Source organism: Pipistrellus kuhlii, unplaced genomic scaffold, assembly GCF_014108245.1.
Source record: "Pipistrellus kuhlii isolate mPipKuh1 unplaced genomic scaffold, mPipKuh1.p scaffold_m20_p_4, whole genome shotgun sequence".
NCBI classification, from domain to species: domain Eukaryota; kingdom Metazoa; phylum Chordata; class Mammalia; order Chiroptera; family Vespertilionidae; genus Pipistrellus; species Pipistrellus kuhlii.
This window is the reverse complement of record NW_023425540.1, coordinates 49,275,834-49,294,970: the sequence shown is the minus strand read 5'-3', so window position 1 is coordinate 49,294,970 and position 19,137 is coordinate 49,275,834. Positions and strand designations below refer to the sequence as shown.

Below are 19,137 nucleotides of genomic sequence, written 5' to 3'. Positions count from 1 at the left end.
TGCAGATAAAACAATTTACTTTGGTCTAAAGTTATCTAGCTGGTTAGTAAAAGTGCCTGGAACCAGGGAGGTTTTTAAATTTTTTAACTTCTCTACAGGAAGATGGAAATGAAACAATGAGTGGGTTTTGCCCACAGAATCGCTCAGCTAAGTTTAGTTCTCCCCAAATTCAGTTTGGTGATTTTGAAAACAACTACTTTCTCAGACTTACAGGAAATGGTAAAGTAACCTCAAAGAAGTCATTTATTTATCCTTGCACCATGGTAGACAATTTTTTTAAATGAATCCTCTTCAGATACCAGAATATCCTAGCATTGTCCAAGCACTCATCAACTGAAATAGCAAATCTATGAGAGAAGTTATTACTCTTCCCTTTAAGACCAAACCAGAATAAAAATCATTGCAAGGAACAGGCAAACTGACAGCTCAGTGCTAAGCAACACGGTTCCATCCTGATCTCAGACAAAACAGACACCAGATATGATTGAAAAATTATTATTTTAAAAGAAATTTCTCATGTTGTGCGATAGCTTATTTTTTGAGAAAAAAAATTTGTCTCATTTTTTATCCTATAGTATTAATACTAGCTGAATTCTGGTACAGTAAAATGTCACACTTAGGATGAGAGAATCTGTATAATTATTAATATTAGAGTTTTCTGGCTGAATGATAAAGTTTATTTGCTAATTTTTAAAATGTTTTTGATGCAAATATTTCTAACAAGTTTTATTACTTTCCCATCTCCTTACAAAGAATAGTTTCAAAGTATGGTTATTATTGAAAAATAGTAACTAAACTGCTACTTGCTGGGACACAGAACTTAGTGTCTTGGCTGATAAGAGTACTACTATAGGAAATGGCACCGTATACCCCAGGATTTGGCAAATTTGCTTAAATGCATTTTAACTAACAACTTAAAATTAACAGCAAATAATATTGCATGAGATTTTTTTTCAGTTTTAGTTTAGATTTATTCATTGAACCAGTGTTTCATTGAAAACAAGTTTCACTGCAGCTGTTTACTACAGCTATTTTTCAGGAGATTTCTAAGTTCAACTGATGTTCAACTTTAATTATGATTCATATATCATAGAGTAATAATTTCTTAAAGATAAATAGAAATTATTCAAACTGAGTAACAGGGAGAAAAGAAAGAATGATAAAAAATGAACAGTGCCCCAAGGACCTATAGGACAATTATAAAAAAGACTAACGTACATGTAAAATAATATTGGGGCAGAAAAATTATATGGGAAAAAAAAACAATGGTCTAAAACTTTGTAAATATAGTAAAAGATACAAATTTACAGATTCAAGAAGTTCAATGAACCAAACAAAAGGATAAGCTCAAAGAAAACCAAACCAAGACACAAAAAATTAAACTGCTGAAAACAAAAAGTAAAAAAATACCTCTGAAACCAGCTAGAAAAAAACAACATATTAATATAGATAAAACTACTCAAAGTACCATGGATTTCTTAACAGAAAACTACATAGGCCAGAAGTTCATAGAGCAGCATCTTTGTTTTATATTCATATATATGTGTATGTGCATATATATGAATATAAAACAAAGATGCTGCTCTATGAACTTTTGGCCTATGTAGTTTTCTGTTAAGAAATCCATGGTATATAGACATATATGTATATATATTTTCATGTGTTTATATGTTTATGTGTATACTAGTGCCCCAGTGAACGCATTCATGCACATTGAAAGGAAATTAATTAGAAGGTGGACAGTGGGATGGGACTGGGCGAGTCTGGCTGGACACACTCGGGAGCCAACCTCACTCGGTCCCTTCCTGGCCAGTTGCCACAGCTTGAAGGTCATCTGCGGAGTGAGCGGTGTTTCTTTGACAGGTGGGGTCCCTCGGCTTGTAGTGCAGGGATCAGGCTGAAACCAGCTCTCCAACATCCCCCAAAGGGTCCCAGATTGCGAGAGGGCAGGTCTCAGGTTATGCACCCCGGAATCAGGCTCCCTCCTCTCTGGTTCCGGGTGTGTCACCCGAGAACCACTGCTGCCAAGTCACCCCAGCTTGGCAGCCCCTGCGTTGAGCGTCTGCCCCCTGGTGGTCAGTGTACATCATAGCTACTGGTCAGAACATCTGCCCCCAGTGGTGTTTGTGCATCACAGCTATGGGTTAAATGGTCACTTAGCCTTTTATATAGATATAGATATAGATATAGATATAGATATAGATAGATATAGATACAGATATAGATATAGACTAGAGGCCCAGTGCATGAAATTCGCGTGTGTGTATGTGTCCCTCAGCCCAGCTTGCACCCTCTCCAATCTGGAACCTCTTGAGGAATGTCTGACTGCCCGTTTAGGCCCGATCCCTGTGGACAAATCTCAAAATTATTATGCTGATCAAAAAACACCAGGCCAAAAAGATAGTATATTATTCTATTTATATAAAATCTATATAATTCCACTTATAAAAAACTCTAGAAAATATAAACTAATCTATAGTGACAGAAAGCAGGTCAATGGTTGCCTAGGGACAGAGCAGGGATAAAGTGTAGTTTTTTTTGTTTTGCTTTGACTTTAAAAAATGTAACACAAGAATCAGGAATATGCAACACTCTAATTTTAATTAGACAAAGGCCAATTTGAGAGGCTTATTCATTTAAACAATTATTGTACATTCACATGCCAGACTCTAGGCCTTTGTTCCATAATTACTTTTTGTTCACTCACACAAAGGATCCATAAATGGTCTTCTGTTTAAAAATATTCCTAGCACTTACTATGAACACCAACTGAGTAAAGAGCTACTTCTTTATAATGTTAGTATTTCTAAGTTCTTTAAATGTATGAATTACAACGGTTGGGTATGTGACCTACTTTATAGAACACTAGTCAGTTGGCTGAACTTATAACTAACCTACATCACTGTATAAGTTTAAGGTATACAGCATGATGGTTTGATAAAATGATTACCACAATAGGTTTAGTTAACATCCATCATCTCACACATATAAAGGGGAAAAGAAAAGTGTTCCTTGTGATGAGAACTCTTAGAATCTACTCTAAAACAACCTTGCTACATATCACACAGCAGTATTAACTACAGCCATCATGTTGTACATTTCATACCTAGTACTTATTTATCTTGCAACTGGAAATTTGTACCACCTTCCTCCAATTGCCCCTTTTCCCACACCCTGCCTCTGATAACCACAAATCTGTTCTCTTTATCTTAAGTGTTTGGTATGTTTTTGGGGTTTCAGTATTATTTTCTTTTTAGATTCCAAATGCAAGACAAATACAGTATTTGCCTTTCTCTGACTTATTTCACTTAGCATAATGACTCCAAAGTTTATTCATGTTGTTGCAACATCGACACTTAGGTTGTTTCCATGTCTTGGCTATCTATACATATAAAAGGCTAATATACAAAGTGTCCCCTCAGGAGTTGGACTGGAAGACTGGGAGTTCAATCACTTGCTATGACATGCGCTGACCACTAGGGGGTGGCAAGGAATGAAGGGAGGCCCCAACAGGCAGCCAGCATCTAGGGGAGGGAGGCCTCGACCAGCAACCGGAAGGCCCTGACTGGCCCTGATTGTTGGCCAATATAAACAGGCTTTGGGATCCTACCCTTGCACAAATTTCGTGTATCGGGCCTCTAGACCTCTATAATAAAGAGGTAATATGCAAATTTATCCTCACACCCTCACAAGATGGCTGCCTACAACTAGGTCAGCAGGGGGGTTAGTGAAAAGATAACCAAATGACTGAACAAGAAGGCTGCATGGGACGAACAGGCTGGCGGCGGGGGGAGGGCAGTTGAGGACAATCAGGTCGGTGTGGGGGAGGTGGGGGAGGCAGTTAGAGGCAATCAGGCCGGAAGAGGGGGCAATAAAGGGTGACCAGGCCAGCAGGGGGGACAGTTAGGAGCAACCAGGCCATCAGGAAGGGGGCAGGTCATCCTCAACTGCCGAAGGAGCAGTTAGGGGCGATCAGGCCAGCACGCAGAGGCAGTGAGCGGCAATCAAGCTGGTGGGGGGAGGGGGATGGTAGGGGTGACTAGGCAGTCAGGTAGGCAGGCAGGCAGGTGAGCTATTAGGAGCCAATGGTTCAGGATTGTGAGAGGAATATCCAATGGCCGGTTTAAATCAGCAGTAGGGCATCCCCCAAGGGGTCCCAGATTGGAGAGTGTGCAGGCTGGGCTGAGGGAACACTCGCCTCCATGCACAAATTTCAAACCTCTAGTTATAAATAATGCTGCTATGAACAAGGCGCTATAGACATTTTTCAAGGGGAAGACAGTTTTAAGTAGATTCATGGCACTAGAGAATAAAAAAGAGGGTTGATTCTAGTTCTCATAAAGATTTAGATCACTCTATGGCAAGCAGTACAGATATGGGACAGAGGGTTTTACATCATCCTGGACTCCATAGATCAGAATAAGTTGTAAAAAAAAAAATTGAATTTAGCCATGTAGGCCTTGAATTCATTAAAATAAGTCTAAGAAATCACTAAAGGGCTACGAAGTTAAATGATATTATGTGAATGTTGGAGGAAGGGGGTTTGAGAAAGAGGGGCAGAAGTTGAAAACTCTTCAAGTTTAAACATAAAATAGATAAAATTCACTTCTTTTTTTTTTAAGGTAATTAAATAATTTTCTAAAACTTTGTGTCCTCTCTAGTTGAAAACTAACCAGGGCTGAAAAAAATAACTGTAGAATCCTCGTATAACTAAGGCACCTGATAGTGGTTTGTCAGATCTGCCTGGCTAGAACATTTCCTTCTCCTGTGACCTAGATCTATCTTAACAAACCTGCTGCCCAATTCCAACAGCTCCACTTTCTACCCGCTGAGGATTCCTAAGGTATTCCTCTCCAGTCCCTGTAAAAGGAAGATTAAATGTTTAAACAATTCTCAAGATGTGGTATGGGTGTGGTATACTCTTTCAGTGGGTCTTCAAGGTGCAGTTTTCCATAGGTACATGACATGTGATATAACAGACTGAATGAATGCAGAAGCAAATCTGAAAATCGAGTTGTCTTTTGTTAGGCCAGACACTGAAGAGATTGGCAACAATATAAAACAATGCTTTCACTAAGTGTCCTGTTTTGGAAAAGTTATTTTCCTTTAAAGTATTATTTATGTTAACATGTAAAAGTTTTTTTTATTGTTATGTAATAAACTAATATTCTAAAAGTTGTTTCAGTGTTAACTTCTAACACAGCCAAGATCTAGAACTGATATAAACAAAAACTTTTAGGGGTCCACAATAATTTTAAGAGTATGAAAGGCATTCTGAAACCAAAAAGTTTGAGAAGCATAATTTTTGCCTTCAAATATAAAGAAAAGAATCCCCAAACTCTCCAGACATCTTGGTTCAAGAATGGAAGTTTCAATATATTGTTTGAAAAAGTATATAAATACATAAAGTAAAAAGAAATATAAAGGGTCTAAATCACTCTCTAGTAGGGCAGGAAGGGTTTGGGAACATCCTGGATTTCTGGGTCCAAAAATAAATCATTGAACTTAAATTAACAATATATGCTCCTTTAGGCATCCTCGGGCAGGAATGTAGACTCCAATAATTTGTTCCTATGAAAAAACATAATCTTTACCTAAAGGTAAACAAATCATCCATAAAGAAAGCTGCCCGTTATGGATTGCTCTGAGCCCGCCTACCCCACCCCCTCCAAACACTCTTATGTTGAAGCACTAGCCCCCAGTGTGACTCTGTTTGGAGATAGGGGCCTTTAAAGACATAATTACAGTTAAATGAGGTTATAAGGGTGAGGTTGATAGGACTGATGTTCTTACAAGAGGGATCTGAGACACCACAGATCTCTCTGCAAGCGCAGGGGAAAGGCAAGCGAGGACAGAGCAAGAAGGTGGACATCTGCAAGCCAGGAAGAGTCATCAGAAACCAACCATGCCCAGCACCTTGATCTTGAACACCTAACCTCCAAACCACAACTATAAGGAAATGAAACTACTGTCGTTTAAGCTACCCAACTCAGTCTGTTGGTATTATGTTATGACAGCCTGAGTTGACTAATACACTGCCTATATTCTGTTTCCATATAAGTACTTCATAAATATACTGAGAGGAGGGGGAAATGGAGGTTTTCTTGTTTTTTTGTTTTTTTGTTTTCTTTTGCTTGTTTAAGAGGGAAAATACTGAATTAATGTCTTCACAGTTCACACACCATAATTTATGTTACATGGCCACTAAGGAGCTGTATTGGTTTTGTTCTTCTCCAAATGTCATTTAATTTTTTTTCCTTTGATTAATATGACAACAGAAACATCTACATTTTCCCTCTTGGTTAGTTTCATGCTTTCACATTCCAGCTCATGTTGTAACTAATTCATACCACTAGTTATTCTGTCATACCAACTATAATAATAGAGAATCTTGCCTCCCAATGGCTTTGCATAATTTACAGCAATGATGTAAGGTCACCTCCTTTAGTCTTCCCATAAGGTAACACAAATGCTTATGTAGGACTAGTTTATGCCTTATCAATTGTGGGATATTAGGAAAATCCCTTTTATAAGTTGAATCTAACTGGCTTGGGAATTGTTTTTGGCTAATTAATGAAGTTAAAAATTTCCCAATAGCAGGTGAGCAGAAGGCCCTACAGCACTGCCAGAGAGAAACTGATATAACAGCACCATTTTAGTCTCAACTGCACAGCAGCTCTCTAGCTATGAAGGAGGGAAATGTTAAACAATTCTTTTGATTATAAAAATGCTTCAGAGTAAGAGATTCCCTCCTATTAGCCATCATCTTCTTCCCTTCATCACTTCTTATGCAGCACTATCTTTCCCATGTTAAACACTTGCTGTGTCTGAAATACAGCAAACACTCAAAATGCATTTCAATAAAAAAGAGAAGCTGAATGAACACTGATAAGAATATTGCCCCCAAAAAGTGATTTTAATTTACTCTGTTGCTATTGAGAAATTTATAGAAAAAGGAAAAGAACACTGAAATTCAACTTTACTTGGGAAAAAAGGTGGAGGGACAAACCTCTAACTTAAAAGAAAACGAATAAAATTGGTATTTAAATATTTGTTTCAGAGTTATCTGAAGCAATATTAGCCTTAGATAACATTTATTAAACATCTAATATGTGTGAGATACTATGTTAGGTGGCAACTCTAGTAGCAAACAAATAGGAGAGAATTGTGTTTTTATTTGATGTAATTGATGGTTTTTAGCTAATAAGTGTATACAGTCTTTATACAGAACTTAAAATGTGGTTTTAACCATTTAGAAAAATGGCGTCCTAAACAACTGGTACTTCAGCTTTCATAGCATACCATTTATGTTTCTTTGGGCAGCTTTGAGCAGAAGTATGGGCTTCAATAATTTACTCTTGTGGAAAAACACTATCTTCTTAACCCTGAAGTTCCCCGGGAACAAATGAGGCCCAAGATGAGACATGCCCTTACCCTCTTTCCATGCAATCCTTCCTTAGAACCATTTGAATAATTTTTCCTTACATTCTTCAGCTGGCTTTTTGGTCAAAATCACTGCCTGATATGTTTTAGAAGTTGAAAGTATTATCTTTGCGAGGGGGAAAAAAGAAACAGTTCTGGAGACTCCTGGCAGGGTGGAGGTAAGCAGGCAAACTGCCATGATTCATAACAGATTCTCAGAGCCAAAAGCTGCTGCCAAGTTACAATCCTTCTGCAAAAATAATAATAATAAAATAAGGTCGTCACAGTCACTAGCAGAAATACAAATTCACTAGTAAAACTAGCTACTTAGTAAGCTTACTGTGAGAAAACATAGCCAAATAGGTATGAATTTAAACACAGACATGTTTGTTTGTATGCCTGGTGCCTATGAAATACAGGCCTTGTTACCAGTTAATGAAGTAACCTTATTCTGTATCTTCATGTTAACACTACCTCTTTTTGTATTAAATTCCTAACTACTTCAACTCCACCTAATAGATAAAATGTACTTAATACCTAATCTAAGACTGAAACAAGTTCTACTTGTATGAATAATGAGGTGTTACATATTACATTTGCTTAAAGAACCAGAAAAACAAATGCAAGCCAGAATCAAATTGAATATTGAAATAGTTCCTGTACTCTTACACACTCATCTGAAAGTGTTACAAATGCATGATAATAGTTAATAAATATGAAATGGAAAGTATCCTTCTATACTAGCTTCAAGCCTTTACTAAACAAGATGAAGAAATACAATTTGTTCTCCAATTTTGAAAATCTCACTATGGCTGGAATGTCAAACCACCATGTATCTTTGACTTCAGCTAATAACATGAAGAGTTTGAGTTTCTGTGCACATTTTAGTTTTTAAACTAAATATAGTACAACATCTTGCTAATATCCTTAATTAACTATCACAGAGCTAGTTCTTGAGGAGCCAGGATCTGAATGCTGCCATCTGGACGGCTCTTCTCTATTACACTACACCAGTGGTCGGCAAACTACAGCTCGAGAGCTGGCTCTTTGGCCCTTTGAGTGTGGCTCTTCCACAAAATTCCATTTGGGGCACACATGTGCAGTGTGACTGAAACTTTGTGGCCCATGCACAAAAGTCAGTTTTCAGCCTGGGTGAGTCTATATTGAAGAAGTGGCATTAGAAGAAGTTTAAGTTAAAAAAAAATTTGTTCTCAAAAGAAATTTCAATCATTGTACTATTGATATTTGGCTCTGTTGATTAATGCGTTTGCCAACCACTACGCTACACTATGCAGTAGTCTTACAAAATGAGATAGACAGATAGAAAGATAGGTAGACAGATCATCGTGACAGATGTACAAAATGAAAAAACAAAAGTACAAAACCAAGCGTTAAGGAAAGTGGTAGAAGGGACCTGTGCTTCTTGAAGCCAGGCCATTTTCTAAGAGAATGCACTATTTTGTATGTCCATATACCTTTAAAAAAATTAATTCTGCTGGACTCCAAGCACCTCAAAAACAAAGACAATGCTGCATTCACATTTTCACTCCAGCTTAAAGAACTAAGCCTGGTACAAGTTAGCATACAGGTAACCTATATTTTAATGTACTTATTTGAAGGAGGGATCTTTTTAAAAACTATTATTTTTTTTTAAAGAGGTAAATAGGGACATGTCAAAAACAAATAAAAAATACTAAATTGAGGCAGTTTAAAATGGTATGCAAAAAGAATGTGTACTGAACCATTCATTCTATGCTTTTTCTCTGACCCTCCTATCCTGATTCCCCAACAGAAAAATAGAGCAAGGAGACATGAAAACTAATTTTAGTTGTGATGATAAAAATAAGAGCTAAAGAAAAGCTATTAGCATGGTTTAAAAAGGAAGAAACTAAAAACAAACATGGGGAAAAGAAGAAAAAACAGAATTAAGTAGACTTAAACCACAGTATTAAATTCAACAAATCAAAACGAGCCCAAAGCATTCCTTTTCCAAAAAAAACTTTTTTTTTTTTTACAATATATTCCAATAAATACATATTTCTGTATTTCTTTTCTCTGGTTGTTATCTCAGTCAAATTAATATAGAGCCAAAAGAAGAATAAAATTTACAACAATGTACAAAGTTCTAATAACAATCATTTATTTCTACTGTCAGCATTCAAAACCATTATAGATTCCATAGAAAAAAAATATTCTAGTTAAATTTCTGGCTAGAGGATACTTAAAAAGCATCAAGTTAACAAGTGGAACATAATATTCCATGGACTAAAGAATACAGCCACACAGTAAAGAATACTGAGAGTATTTGCATCCTTTATCCTTATATTTATCATTATGAAAATGATCAGATATGCCTGTTTTTTTTTGTTGTTGTTGGCTCCCCCCCCCCCCCTTAAAAGTTAGCCAATAGCCTTATGGGCAAAATAAAATTATTTAATCTTAAATTTCCTTTTTTTTTTTTTTTTCCTTTCCTAGGCTAAATTATAAAACCCTAATGTTTATATCAAATTTGTTTATAATATTTTTTAAAATCATCATAAAATAGGTCCCATAGTCCTTGACAATCCTGATGGTACCACCTAGAAAGATTCAGCTATAAAAAGCAATTGAAATTGCAATGATGCCTAAATATTAATTTCTTAGGCTAATACCTTTCAAAGAGCTAGTTAAAATGTCTATTTTTAATACCATCCAGTATCTGGATATAGTTTCAAAATAATCTCAATCTACCATAATCCCTTATTTAAAATGAAAATGGCCTTAGACTTAATGAATACCTAGAAGTGATTTAGTAGAGAATTATATCATTGAAAGACATTTATAAGAACCCTTCAATGTATACAGAATGCTATGAGTTAGAAAGTACTTCAATTGGTGAATGTATTTGTTAGACTTGACCTCATCAGACTGATAAAACACAAGCAAATGATAGTGTTAAATCTCTATAGCAAAAATTTTGCCCTCAATTTACAACTTACTAAGGGTCAGTTTATTATTAACCTATTTTTTTTTTTTAAATAGTGATGATTATCCAAAAGTCTGGGACTGTAACCACATTTTTTTTCTACCAATCACCACTATCATTCAATTATCTGTCAAGAAAAGTTTCTATGCATGATTTCTTCAGGTTTTTCTCTCTATGGTATTTCCCAAATTGGCAATTAATTAAAACAATGCACCCAACTGCAACAAATAATTACACTTGAACCGAACAAGAGTAGCTACACTTTAGTAATGTGTACTCATTTCTATCTAAGTCAACACACTAAATTTATTATCTATACCGCATGTCAGACTAGACCCTCTTTTCTACATTCAATTCATTTCTGTGTACTTCCTCCAACTGGAAAGTTACCAAACCTCACAAGCCTGGATTGATGCAGATGGCAGTGAAGCTGCTGTTTTAAAGAGCAATGCATTTCTTATTCCCCTTAACACCCAATACCCTATTCTCTGAGTTGTTTTCTTAATCTAGCCATCCAATCTAGACACTGTCAAGGACAATGCCAGTGGCCCTAAGGGTTAGGAAATTAGAATTTAGTTTTGAAAGCAGAAAAACTACTGTTAATACATGTAAGGGGGAACCATCCCAAACTCATGGACACAATCTTGATAAACCTAAGATACACTAGCTGCTCCCACCAAGCCCCAAGGTCCACAGCAGCCCCCCTTATTTAACCATTGAGGCCCTTTCAACAATTATAAGAGAAAAAGAAACTAGACAAGTATTACACTATTTTCTATTTTCAAACCACATGACCAAGACCAACTTAAAGATCTTTTAAAACATTACTCTACTCAATCACTCCCACTAATCTCCACGCATTTTTCCTCTAAAGAGAATCTTGAGATGATACAATGCTATTGAGTTAATGAATATCCTAACAACTTTTTAAAATCTTATAAAAATACTTGAGGCCCAGTGCAAGAAAATTCATGCACTGGACGGTGGAGTGCCTCAGCCCAGCTTGCCCCCTCTCACAGTCTAGAAGCCCTCAGGGGTGGGAGGTGACCTGGCAATCAGGGGAAGGCGATACACTCATCACACCTCTGCTGCTGCCACTGCTGGCAGTGCAAGCCTCGGCTGGCCCTGGTTACCTGAGCCTTTGGTGGCCCTGGGCGGCTGGGCAGCCACCATCAGAGGCTTGCCTGTGCCTAGGGCCAGCCCTGGGTGACTGGGGGATTGAGGACGGGTCTGCCTGCACCATATGCCTGCTGCCCTCTCCCCACCTCCCCCCAGTAGAGCTGAAAGGCCTGGGACACTCCGGAGGGGCTGAGGAGACTGGGCGCTGCCATCTTTGTGATGGTGTGATGGTAAATTTGCATATTCCCTCTTTATTAGATAGGAAGTTTCAGCTGTGAGAAATACTATGGCCCAAGGCCTCCTTGCCCACCAGAACTTCCTCTATGACTCCTAAAGTAGCTGTCTGGGAAGCATTGCCACATAGTCCTGGTCATCATTGCTGTCTGATCCAGGAAGAAAAGGAGCACACTCAACCACAGAGATACTAGTTCTCTCACTGCACTTCCCATTTTCCTATTCTCACAGCTTATGAAGCTTTCCTCACAGAAAATCAGGAAGTCTTTTACTCCCTTCATTCTATCCTCCCTCAAAAGCACAGGGGGACTGGAGAAGACTTTGGACCACCCAGTCCCCCAACCTACATAAATCCTGACAAGTGGCCTGAGTTATGTTTTGGTAAGTGCATTCTTAAATACATGGAAGGAATGACCAGGAAGACCTTCATTAAGAAAAATACTCTAAAAGGAAAAGAACTTCAAAGGATCTTCTACAGTTGAACTTGATTCTCCATTGTTTTCAAACTCCCTTGGGAGCCTGAATTTTTTTTACTTGGCAAATGGACTGCTTTAGATGCTGAGGTTGGAATTTTAAAAAGTTAATTGGCTCATTGTTCAACCATAAGCATAAGGATAGCAAAGTGAAGTAAAACCGGGCAATAAAGAACTATCGCTGCTATTAGGAAGGTCCCACAAGACCAGTAGCTCTACAGTCCTCTAAATTTTTTTTCTTGAAATCTAAAACTTTCAAGAAAGTGAACAGTCCTATCTTACAAGTGACTATACATTTTCTGACTATGAAAAAGAGAAGTGCATCATATGTTTAAACTCATGGCAAGTATTTTCTATTTCCTTCTATGGCCTCCCAATGCCATTCTTAACTCATTTATCTCTTTCACCCCTCAATTTGTTTTGTCTGACTAGATTCACCAGATCTACCTACTGCCCCCTTCCAACTCTGATTCTGTCTTTCAAACTCACACAACTGTGTCATGCTTCCCAAACGAGGCTCATTTCTGAACCAAAGATTTGCAAGGTTCAAAGTATGACCATTTTGAAAATCTCTACCTATCAGTTTACTCCTTTACCAATCTCAACATTTCTTTCATCTTCATCATTCATTCTGTTAAGTCCCAATTTCCCCCAAAAAAATCTTTACAGCCGAAGTCCTAAAGGAACTCTGAGGACAATCACAAATGAATTACAGTAATGAATCAAGTTACAGGGGGATCCTGACCTCTCTTCCACTGACACAGGAACTCTTACTGTCACATTCACTCTTCAGAAACACTAGGACAATGGGCAGCTTTCCCCACAAAGGCCACTAGATATACAAGGAACTGTACCATCAAAAGGGCTCCTAAATTTCCCTCCATTCCCAATCCTGCTTTCTGTGAACACAAAATTATCATGTATCTGTATTATGTACCAGGCTATGTGCATATCTATGGATTCAAATGTAAAAAAAGATAAATACTTTCTCTGGTTGATCCACTAATATTACGATAAGGCTTAGTAGTATTACTGTCACCAGCACCTCCTACAGTTTTCAAGACATTGGGTAACAAATTTACAGAACATGGTTGCACTTTCGTCTGTCCGTCAACTACCACGAAGCAGGGGTCAAACCTAGCTCCATCCCAACTTTTGGAATTTCCTAACACTTTCATAGGAAGGGTCAAAATGCTACTGTTTTCTAACAGGAATAGTCACAATAGAAATGTGAAATTATTGGTGATAGATGTTATATGAACAGGTTTTAAAGACAACTCTGTATATTTACATTTATTTCACAATTAGAAAACTTTCTTGAGGTTTTATTGCTTCTTTGCTTCTATATTTTTATGTTAGCATGAAAACAAAATTAGATTCTTCCATTTCACTTCTCTCATTTTGGTGTGCATTATCTGTTGACAGATTTGTGGGGTTTTTATAACTGTGTCTAACAGAAAATCTACTTGTAATGGGCATTCAAAATATTATATCTGACTGAATTACTGAGAAGGAAATTACCCCTTGCTTATTTTCTATGTGATAATTTCCTCATAACCAATCTTTTTGGTTATATAGCTTTCAGGCTGAGTTATCAAGGATCATCTATAGATAAATGATAAACACTGGCTTTAACTGCATCTAAAATATGCTGTTTATCTTGTCTCAAGACACTTTTTGGAGGTTGTAACAGCCTCAACTTTAGATTAAATGATGTTAACACTCAATTCATAAATAGCTATTTCCCTTTTCTAAAATAAAAACTTAAGGCAGGTGGATTAAAAACAGAATTTAACTTATATTCTATCACAGAGAAAAAAACCCTCAGATTTTCCATTTCTTAAGGGTTTTCTCTCAATGTGGTAATTTACCATATAACAAAAGAAAAAAATGTATAAGCAAAATGTGGTTAGCTCACATTTTTTTATAGATGATGCTAAAAATGTTTTTAAATGTATATTGTAGGACAATTATTATTTATAACTTGAAAAGATGAAATCACAATTTTATACTGCCTTCTATAATAATCCATGAATATCTAACTTGTTGTACAGACTTCTCATTTTGGAAGTTGGGAAATACTTCTAATTGGACTGCAATTAAAAACAACAACAAAAATAATTTTGTAAGACAGGAAAGTCCTCCTGTTTGATTATGTACCAGGTTATAGTACTTCAGTGATTTCTGGAGGCTTTGTTCAGATGAAAAAAAAAAATGACAAACTGTTAGGTTTCCAGTACTGGGGCTTTAAAATATAAATGCTTTTTTATCTTCTAGATTTCCTTCAGGCCTAGAAAGCACAGGGGGAACACACACACACACACAGGAAGGCTAAGGAGTCCTCTGTCAATATGCCTCCAAATTCTGAATTTGCTCCCTTCTCGTGAATACCTCCAATATCCTCAAAATGAAGTCACAGATTCCTAAGCCCAACACCTCAGACCTCCTCAATCAGATTCTGAGGTTGAATCCTGGCATTTATATTAATTTAACAAGAATGTAACTAACCCTGAAATACCCCAACCCTACAAGCACATGAGGACAAATAAAGTCATCAAGTAATTACTTGCCCTATCACGTCACTTTTGTTTGTTTGTTATGGTAAAACATAAACCACTACTTCCTAATAGTTTCAGCTCTACCTGCCTAACAGGACATAACAGTTACTGTTAAAACAATCTTGAGTATTGGTCTAGCTCTAGCACATCTCTCTCCCCACGGGGAAAAAAAAAAAGTCACCAAAGATTCAAAGCCAGAATGGATAACCAGTCTTTGGCATAAGAGTCAGTAGTTCCTCCCAAGGGCAAGGCCAGAAATATCTCCTGAGCCAAACAGAAATTCCAGGCACTAAGATCCTTCTTTACAAGTCTTTTCTGGAGATGTGCATATTAAATGGGTTCCAGCAGTCTTACCTGGACAGGTTAACATAGGATGTTCACATGATCAGCAGCAGGCAGAGAGCAGGGACCAAGAAAAGTGAACTAGCAGCAAGTTTTAACAGGAAAAGGTCAGAAAGTCCTACTGGAATAGATGAGTACTAAAAGCCAGAATGACAAAACAGAAACTAACTTTGCCTCCTTTACAAATTTATAGGTCAGAGGGTGGTGAAACCATTGACAAGATTTTAACTGAAAGATATGTTGTCCTGAATTACTAAAACTGTCTTTGTTAAGCTCCCACAATTCTTTCCATACACTGGGATCTCTGAGAAAGTGTAAGTGGTGACAATTTTACTAAAAGAGCATGAGTTTGTAACAAAAGTTAATACCAAGCTTAATAATTCCTGCAATCATAAATTCTGTGGATAATAAAATACCCTGTATCAGAACGCCCAGATTAATGGGAGAATTAAATAAACATATGCTTTGTACTCAAAAGGATTAAGTATAAAGATGTCCTGTTTGAAGACACTAGAAAATTCTACAGCTACCCTTCAAAAGTTCTGAAATTAAAAAAAGTCCACCTTAAACCTAAAAAGCTAATTTCATGTTGACTTTAGATACTGTAGTTTCTATTCTCCTTGTTAAAGAATACTAGATAAGGCTCCAATGAGTGATTAAAACATTAACTAAAATGATGGATTGCCAAACTATCTCCAACACAGACTTTGAAAATCTGAAGATAGAAAGGATCAGAAATCTAATTTTTCACATGAAAGTTGAAGGGTTGCTTCTTTTTTGTTCTCTCCAAGACTTTTTCACTTCCCAAATGTGGCAATTTGTAAATATTCATATGAAGGGGAGCCTGTTCTAAGAGGGGAGAAAAGGCACCCATTTTAAGACTTGAAAATGTGTTTTTGTTCTGTAGACACAGGTTCACCCAATCAGCTAGCAATGATATTGACCAAATGATGATTCAGCCATGTGGTGATTTTTTTTTTTACATTAAATGACAGTTCACATTCAAAATCCTCCAAAGATGGAAGCTCCAAGCATTCAATTAGAACAAAGAAAAGGCCTTAAAATAATCATTTGAAAGGAATTAATGACTTATATTAAACATATTTTACCCTAAAGTACTTAGGTGATCTTTAAGGTCCTTTTATGTTCAAATCTGGTTTCGGTAAATTTCCTAGACTCTTCTCAGAGCCTTTGTGATTACAAGTAGGACATGAATGAGAAGATTCAGAATTAAAGTTGTCATCAGTTAAACCTGATTAAACAGGACAGACAGAAAGATTGCAGTAGAAATAAAGCATTCTGAATTAGGGACCGGGAGAAGACAAGTAGCTCACAGGCCCATGAATGAATCCCAACAGACACCCAAGTCAGGATGACGGTTGAAATAGTTAAGTGAACCAATGTCTGTCTTTTGGGTGACAAATGACCCACACAAACAGTAGACTATTTGGGTGGGTTATTTGTCAGGGGTAGACTCTGGCTTCTATTAATAATGACAAACCATCTATCTACCTGAAGTAATCAAACCACCGCAGGAAAACCCATGTCAACTAGAGAATGGATTCTCTAATTTAAGAGTAAACCATCCCTTACTGGCAGTTTTCCTACTTTCTATCCCAAAATAGAATCCATATATACTCATCGTCGCAAAATGGGTAGACATCTCACCCTTATAGAGTGGGACTCTGGCACTTCTGCTCCAAACAAAAACCATCCTTCTAATGGGGTGGGATTTATTCCCTCCCTTCAGGGGAGGGCTGTGGCAGTCTGCAGGGCATCCTGCAGGCTCCTACCCTGACTGTGACATCGCGCTGATGGACTCTGGATACTGAGGACCCTGGATACTAAGGATCTGGATACTAAGGACCCTGAAGATTAGGGGCCCTGGATACTAAAGATCTGGATACTAAAGACCCTAGAGATTAGGGACCTGGATACTAAGGACAGCTGCCTTTGGGAGCCTGGGCACGGGGAGCCCGGCCGCCCTGGCACAGCCTCCGCAGCAGGCGGGAGGGTGGCCATGCACCTCCGGGGCGCCGGGCAGATGCATTAGAAGCAAAAGCCGCCTCCAAGTTTCCCCTCCTTCCCCTCCATCAACCGGCCCGGCGCCCCGCCCCCACCCGTCCTAAGGGGAAAAGTCACGCCGGCCGCTCGCTGAAGGGCAGGACGCGGCTCCGGGGCGCACAGGAGTGGGGTTTCTTAGGGGCCGCGGCGGGCACCCCCTTCCACGGGGCAAACCCGCGCCGCCAACTTTCCGCGGCCCCTTCTTCTCCCCTCCCCGGCGAACAGCAGCCCAAACTTTGCCTCCCGCCCCCCTGGCCGCCCCTCTCTCCCCGCGCCTCGGGCCGGGGCCGGCGGCGGCGAGGACCTCCGCCCCAGCCCCGGGCCCCCGGCCCCGCGCCCGCCGCGGCCCGATCCCGCCCCCCGCCTCCGGCCGCCGCCCCCAGACCCATCTCCCCGCCCCAAACTCGCGGCCGGGCCCCCGCACGCCGACCTTCGGGCTATACGACTGCCCCGATCCTCCGGGCTCCCCCGCCCTCCGCCCGCTCACTCACCGCCGGTCAAGGGCTCCATCTTCCCCGCGGCCCGGCGCCGCGCCGCCCGAGCGCCCCAGCTTCCTACTCCGAGGACTGGGGCGGCCCCGCCGACTGAGCATGCCCAGCGCGGCCCGGCCGGTGCGGAGAGGCGGCGGGGCGGTGCCCGTCCGCCCGGGGCTCCTCCGCTCCGGGTTTTGGCGGCAGCTGCGGAGAAGGCGAGGGGCGGGGCGGGGGCGGGGCTCCTGGCCGCCCGCTACCCTAGTCCGCGGGGTAGGGGGGGGGGAGGGAGAGATTGGGGAGCGGAGGGCTGGGACCTGGGGGTGCTGGGGCCGGGGTGCAGCCACGCCCGCCAGGAGACAGGCCCTCCCCCTCCCGGGGCTGGAGCCGCAGTGCATCTCTCCGCAAACTTGCGGTCCTAGGTGCCGGGATAACGGGCATCGCAGAGCGGGGCAGACATGCCCCCCAGCAGCAGACTCCACACAAACGCAGGACACCCCGAGCCTGAAATGACTGCCCCGCTGAGCATCCGATGGGGCGGTGTGTGCGAGAGGGAGGGGTCGCTAGCTAACCCGATGGCTGCTGGAGAGGCCGCGCTCGGGGCGCCCCCGCGGCCAGGTCTGAAAGGCAGAGCGGGTTCCCAGGAGGGGAGAGGGCCCCGGGGAGCGCACGGCGCCCCGGCTCCGAGGAGGAGGCGTTCGGGCGGTCCCCATGGGCTGCCCGCCCCCAGCGGAGCAGTCCCGGGAGGCTGCACCCCGAGGCCGAGGGAGCGCGGGGACCCCGGGGACCCAGCCCCCGGGCTGAGGTTCGGGAGCGGCCCCTCCCGGCGGGCGAACCACAAAACCCGGCGCTGGATGCTCCGGGCCTGCGGTCGCCGCAGGATGTGGGCAGAAGGCCTGTAGGAGCCGAGCCCCAAATCAACACCTGCGGCTCTGGGGGTGACGCCGCCGGAGACCGCAGCCCGGCCGGGCCCGGGCGGAGCTAAGACCCGAGCAGCGGAAGCTCCCTTCGTCACCCCTGTCTCCCCCACACCGCCACCCCCAGCATTTGCACCTTTGCCTCCAGCCCCTCGATACCATTGTTTCCGATGTCAGATCCCGGCAGACCTGGCAAACCTTGGGGATGGAGCCCCTGGGGGCCCCGTGAGCCCGGGCGAGGCTCGTCGGGGCGGCTCCCTCATCCCCGGTTCTGTGTGCGCATCGCGGCGGAGGCCTCGGCCTTTCCAGGTGCTGCCACCACCTCCTCTCCCGCCTCTTCCGCATCCCCTGCAGCCCCTGCAGCAGCCTGGCTCCCGGAGCCTCCCTGCGCCGCCAGCTGTCACCGCTGGCCCGGCTGTCAGCGGCGCGGCCCCGCAGGACGCGGGGGGCGAGCGCGCCCGTGGCGAGCGCAAACCGCCTGGGTAAACCAGTGTCCTTGGACTCAGCCGGGAATTAGAAATTAGATTGCAAAGAAGTAAAAAAAAAATCAAAAAAAAAAATCCTAGTGCAATA

The 19,137-nt window shown here is 41.1% G+C and overlaps 1 protein-coding gene across 2 annotated transcripts in view; it reads right to left on the bottom strand.

Annotated features, from left to right (window-relative positions):
- Positions 1-18,872, bottom strand: part of LOC118702709 (leucyl and cystinyl aminopeptidase) — an 83,012-nt gene extending 64,140 nt beyond the window's left edge. The window contains exon 1 of one of the 2 annotated variants that reach the window (XM_045571800.1): positions 18,724-18,872. Coding sequence is in view for 1 of the 2 variants with exons in the window: in XM_036408950.2 (XP_036264843.1) it covers positions 17,669-17,687 (19 nt within the window). In the remaining variant the exon portion in view is untranslated. Of the gene's footprint in view, positions 1-17,668; positions 17,820-18,723 lie in introns of those variants that run through there. The other variant, XM_036408950.2, reaches the window with a different exon arrangement.
- Positions 18,873-19,137: the final 265 nt, after the last annotated feature.